At 33.0% G+C, this 6000-nt stretch overlaps 1 protein-coding gene across 2 annotated transcripts in view; it reads right to left on the bottom strand.

The window, feature by feature from the left end:
• Positions 1 to 405: 405 nt before the first annotated feature.
• Positions 406 to 6000, bottom strand: part of PRKG2 (protein kinase cGMP-dependent 2) — an 87949-nt gene continuing 82354 nt past the window's right edge. For both annotated transcript variants that reach the window (XM_077143037.1, XM_077143038.1), the window contains 2 exons: positions 4889 to 4955; positions 406 to 3001 (listed from right to left, as the gene is read on the bottom strand). In XM_077143037.1, coding sequence (XP_076999152.1) covers positions 2906 to 3001; positions 4889 to 4955 — 163 coding nt within the window. In that variant the 3' untranslated portion in view covers positions 406 to 2905. The remainder of the gene's footprint in view (positions 3002 to 4888; positions 4956 to 6000) is intronic.

The raw sequence follows: 6000 nt of genomic DNA, 5'->3' as shown, positions 1-6000 counted from the left end.
TTTTTACTATACTGAAAAGAAATATATGTATGTATTTACTTCCAAATGAAACCAATGACCTGTTAGTAATAATGTTCTGGCTCAACATTTCAATGCTTTAGTATACATCTTCCAAGTTGCAGATAATAAAGATGCAGTTTATCGATCTAGGCCACGCAAAATTGGGAATAGCTGGAATTAAAATCCAGTCCTTTTTCACTCTAAATCCTTTACTCTTAACCACTACATCCTCCTTCCTGCAGCTATGTTAATATTTAGAGAAAAGATTAAGAAACTATAATTAAGAAAAGTCAGTCCCACAGAAGAGGCTCAAGGCTGAAAAAGTAACTTTATACTCTAAAAAAGAGAGATTAAGAATGATTTGATGATTAGGAACATGATAAATTCATATGTAGGAGGATAATTTTCTACAATGCCTAAAGAATAAATAAATGCAAATATCCTTAATTCATCAAAATTAAAATTAAAGAAGAACTTAATTATAGGAAGGATTAACACTTCAACTCACCTACAGAAATGTGATCACCCATCTTTTCCTCATGATTTATAAGAAAAAGCACTAATTGGTACATTTAATTGGTATATTTCTGTACGCATATACCAGTGATGCATAAGGTTCAGGACTAACTAGTTATTAAGGCTCCTTGAATTTTAACTGAGACAGTAACAATAGCTCCTATTTACTCAGTACTATTTTTTTTTCACAGATACTGTGCAAAAGACTCTCTAGATATTTAATCTCCCAAACAAGACTCTAAAGTAGGTATCACTTTACTGTGCCTTTTTCTATAAGGGAGAAAACCAGTGCTCAAAAATGTGAAGTAATTTTGAGCAGGCCACTTAGCTAGGAAATAGTAGAGTCAGATTATATGATCGCCCAATCTCTCATTATTTCATCTATATGAAGTACTCTAAAGGAAACAAAATGAAATCAAACATGGGGATTATATAGTGATATGGCTAATCACAGGCAAAATAAACCTGCAGTGCTCTAAGTTGGTTTTTATTTCTATATATGTAGGTTATTTTGAATTACAACTATTGATCTCCTTTGAGAGTAACATTGATATTACAACTGTACAGTTCTAATATCCACCCAATATATAAATGCCCTACATTTATAGGTTGGTAATTTAAAAATATATACACAGAAAAACATACAGTACATACAAATCAAATGCAAATAAAAATCTTTTAAAAATCTTAGAAAGTTTTAAAGCAGGTTATGTTGATCCTATTAAAAATGGTTCTTCTATGTACAATACGTAATCTTTAAAAATACTAATCCTGAAAACAAAAACTCTTTGGTTCAGCAAAAGATTCTAAATGTAGAAATTCAGTTTGTTAAGGTTGTACCTTCTTGGATTGGGTCCCACCTATGTACTATAACTCCTCAGGAAGTATATAACTGAGTTCCTCTGTCGCTGCAAATATGAGTGGGGAGTGGGCAGAGGATGAGTTTCACACAGAATATTAGCACATGAAAATATAACCAGAAGCCTGGGTAATGCAGGAACTTAGGTGTTACATTTATTCTTTCTGATCAAAAAATTCAGAGAAAGCTCTGCATCCCAACCACTTTGAAAGGGAGGTGTAGGAGTGATTATGAGCAGTACCTAAACCAACTCACTATAAAGTTCTTAGATACTGGCTTTCAATGCTATTGAAACTACCAAATTCTTATTCTGGAAAATTGCAAGGAGGAGGCAGGAAGAGGGCAAAAGTTGGATGACCCTTTATTTCTAAAACCCTAGCATTTTTCCAGAGACTTGCCTGCCTTAACAATCTAAAAGTATGAACACATCCATGACTCAAATGTATTTAAAAAGAGTTATCTCAGCAGCGATTACAGTGTATAAACATTTGCCAATTGGAATTTCATTAGAAATTAACGGTGGTTGTTCTATACTCTTGGTTTATTAACAACAACAATCACAGAATTGGCCAAAATATTTCAGAGTTTCAAAGAGTCAGTGTTGTTCCCTATTAGAATATATTCTCCTCCATATTTAATGGGAAGTAAAGTCCTTCATAGTTTTATTCTTATATGTTTTCTACTTTCATTTTGGAAAAATTTAGCATGTGAGATAAACCTTTCCAAAGGCCCATCACTTACCATACACAATCATCACCTTTAATAAGAGTTTTGAAAACTTTCTGAGGTATCACAGCTGGTTACAGGAGGTGAAAATGTAATTTATCTTTGTTTTTTTTATTTTACTTCTAAGTTTCCTCCAAGAATCTAATTACCTGGTTGGGTTAATTAACTCATTTACTTCAGGAAGAGGTACCACTAACTAATAATCAAATTTTCCTTTCCCCAGACTAGTATCAGAAGCATGACATTAATACATGTCAAGGTTGAATACAACTGAAAGTCAAGAGCCTCTTTTTACTGCCAAGATTTCTGCAAACCACCATTCTAAAATGTCATAATGCTTCCTTGGAAATGAGAGCTTGGGAAGCTTTCCAAAAGTCAGCCTTATTCTTCCTTCTGTTTGCATGACTTAGTTGCTCTTTAAAAGGCATGATTTTTTTTTCAACCTTATTAAGGACTCAAAGAACAGAAGTATGACTGGAATGGAACAGTAGAGTGTGTAGAAAATGACATCTCTTCAACAAAAATAGTTTTGACTGTGAGAAGGGAGAAGGGATATTGTCAACATGTGTAAAAAGCAAAAAAATGGAATACATGAATAATTCACAGCATCTAAATGAGACATAATTCATAACCACCACCATACCACCATCTTCCACCCACAACTCATAGGCAGGAATTTCCTTTTTTTTAATGGTCTTTTCTAAAAGATATTATCTTACTCCCAGGAGAGAAATAATCTATGTTGGATTATTGATCCTTACAGTCCTCTTCTGCAGTGTATAGGCAGAATCATCTTTTCTTCTGTCAGAAGTCTTTATCCCAGCCTGACAGCTCATCTGGAGGTACTCCTTTTTCGGGAGGATACTTGTCAAAGTAGCTGTGATCTGTGGGTCCATTAAGCTAATGCAGAAAGGATTAAAACAAAGGTGAGGAGAACACTGACTAAGCATGCAATTACAGACAGGGAGAGCTTATTACTTTGACACTGGTTTTATACAACAATTACTTTTAAGTTACAGACAAGGAAAAAAATGACCAATTATCATTCATAAATCACAATCTCAGCCTCATGGGAGCTCCCTTTTAGAAACAAATGGATTTGTTCTTTGTCACCTGGTGTGAGAAGTTATTTCCTAAAGAAAAGGGGACAGAAATGATGTTTATTTTTTTTTCAAATTGAAGAGAAAACATTTTAAAAGCAAATATTTTAAAAAATCAAATTTTTTCAGTAATTTTTCTTCTTTATAAAAGTTTCTCATTGCCCCATATAAATCTCCCGGATGCCAAAGGCATAATTTAAAATATTAATGATCTTGTTGAAACAGTGAAATAACTTTAGTAGCAAATTATTTTCAAATCAAGTGGTTTCCAATTCTTTGCTTTCAAACAAATTTAAGTTGGACCTAATTGAATTATCAGTTCATAGATCATTAAAAATATTACCTATGATAAATTACAATGTGTTTTTTCTTGGGGGGAGGTATCTCAAAAAGAATTAAAGTGACATTCTTATAATGAAACCCTTCCAATGTCATTTACTGATTAATGCAACAAGGCTCTTAGCACTTAAGTCTATATAATTCAATAATCATAATAAATAAAAAGCATAGACTAGAACTGGTACTAAATTTCATCCCATTCTTTTAATATATAATATTTATTCATGATTAAATTAAATACTTTATTTCAAAAAATTTTTGTTTACAACTTACACTTTTTAAAATTTGTAATATGTTTAAGTTGTTTGATACTGCATATTATAAAAATGTAATTTAAACTGCATCCAGAAGAAACATTTCTGTTGTTACAGAAATTTTTAAATTTTGAAAACCAAAATTAAAGACATTTAAAGGGTGATCAATAAAAGATTCTAAAGCATAAAAATATTTTATATTAGGTTGGAATTTTATAGGGCAGGGTGAAATTTTATAGGGAAAAAATGGAATGGAAATATAAGATTAGGGAGAAAAGGGAATGATAAAATATTTCTGTCTGTGCCTTTTAAATAACTGCCAGGTATCAAATGTCAGTGACATTTAGATTATATTGGGTATATTTAAAGGAGTGAAGTAACAAAGTTTTGTTTTAAAATGTCAATATTTACAGCATAGTAGAAATAGCATTTTCCACAGCTATTTTCACTTGATTACAAAATTCAGATTTCAATCTAAAATGTACAAGGGAGGATAGGAAGATCCTTTTCAAAATTCTTTTAGAAAGCACATGAGAATTAAGTTTGTAGGGTGCTGACCTAGATCATTCTTAAATTGACCCCTACTCCCACCCCCAAACTCCACTGATAACAGATTATGGCAGTTGAGCACTTGAAATGTGGCTAGTCTGAATTGAGATATGCTGTAAGTAAGTGGTTTCCAATTCTTTGATTTCAAAGATGTAGTATGAAAAAATAAATATAAAATATTGCACTGATATTTTATATTGATTACATGTTGAAAGATTAATGTTATGGATATATCATGTTAAATAATTAAAATGAATTTCACATATTTATTTTACCTTTTTAAAATTGCATATAGGTGTTGCATTATATTTCTAGAGCCATCTGTTAACTTGACCAACACTGTCTATTTTGAGACTTAGGTGATATTTACATGTAATTGATTCCCATGTGCTAATGCCCATTAAAAGGCAAGGCTACCTGGTCTTATAATCACCATTACTATGACATTTTCATTTAATTTAAAAAAAAAAAAAACCTAACCTCTGCTTACAAAAACAAATTCCTAGTGGAAAAAATTCCACAGTATAATACACTAGATACCATACCTCTCTTTTTAAAGGTGATGGAAGATTTCGTGCTTTCAGGCCCTCCCAGTTAAAACCATTTAGCCACCTAAAAAAATTAGAAAAGTACAGAGAAATATTATTTGCTTTATATATTATTAACAGCAACAGTGCAGCTGAAAGTGGCCAGAAGAAAACACACAACCATGCTGGTTGTCTGGTCTCACGTTCAAGTCAGGTCCTTATGTGAGCACTTAATGCTGTCTAGCAATCATGTGACATTTCCCTGCTCCACTCATTCTGCTTCTTCTCTAGACTTATAATTCATAATTTGACCTCTGTCTCCAAACTCCAGTATCTCCTTCCCATCCCCACTCTCAACTAATGATCTTGCTTTCACTGAGAAAGCTGAAGCATAAAAGAGAATTCCCACAAACTCCTACCACACATCTTCCCAACTACCCATATTTATGCTTTGTCTTCTCTCCTCTACTGTGGCTTAACAGTCTTTGCTTCTAAGGTCACCTTCTCTACTGTGTACGTGATCCCACTGACTCTTGCCTATCTAAAAATGTGCTCCACCAACTCTCCTTTCTCTTGAATCTTCAACATATCCTTCTCTATTGGATCATTCCCTTCAGTATACAAACTATTCTTACTATTTCTTCCAAAAAGTAAAACGTCTTCCCTTGACTTGAGTTCCCCTCCAACTCTCACTCCATTTTTCTCCTTCCCATTAAAGGAAAAGTCATTGGAACATTTATCTAATCATCCTATTTACCTGTTTTCTCTTAACCACACTTAAGTTGGGTTTCATCTTATTTAACTTATTGGTTAGCATTTATCACATTCAGCTCATCACTCTGAATTCCTGAACTTTCTTCACTTCGCTTCCAGGACTTTCTTTACTTGGCTGTTCTGGCTTTCCTTCTACCTTTCTAGCTGTTCTATTTCATTCTCTGCTGCTATCTCCCTATGAAGTGGGAGTACTCAAGGTTTTATTCACCTGAAAGAGAAGTCCTTTTCTCTTTTCAATTGCTCTCATTTCTCAGGGACCCTCATTCAGTGTCTTGGCTTTAGTAGCATTTACAGACTGATTAAACTCCCATTTTCTTGCCAGCTAAGACCCACTTGCTTTGAATGGTAATATATAA

Source organism: Tamandua tetradactyla, chromosome 24 (genome assembly GCF_023851605.1).
Source record: "Tamandua tetradactyla isolate mTamTet1 chromosome 24, mTamTet1.pri, whole genome shotgun sequence".
Taxonomy (NCBI): Eukaryota; Metazoa; Chordata; class Mammalia; order Pilosa; family Myrmecophagidae; genus Tamandua; species Tamandua tetradactyla.
Note: the sequence above shows the minus strand (reverse complement) of the source record. Positions and strands in the feature narration are given on the sequence as shown.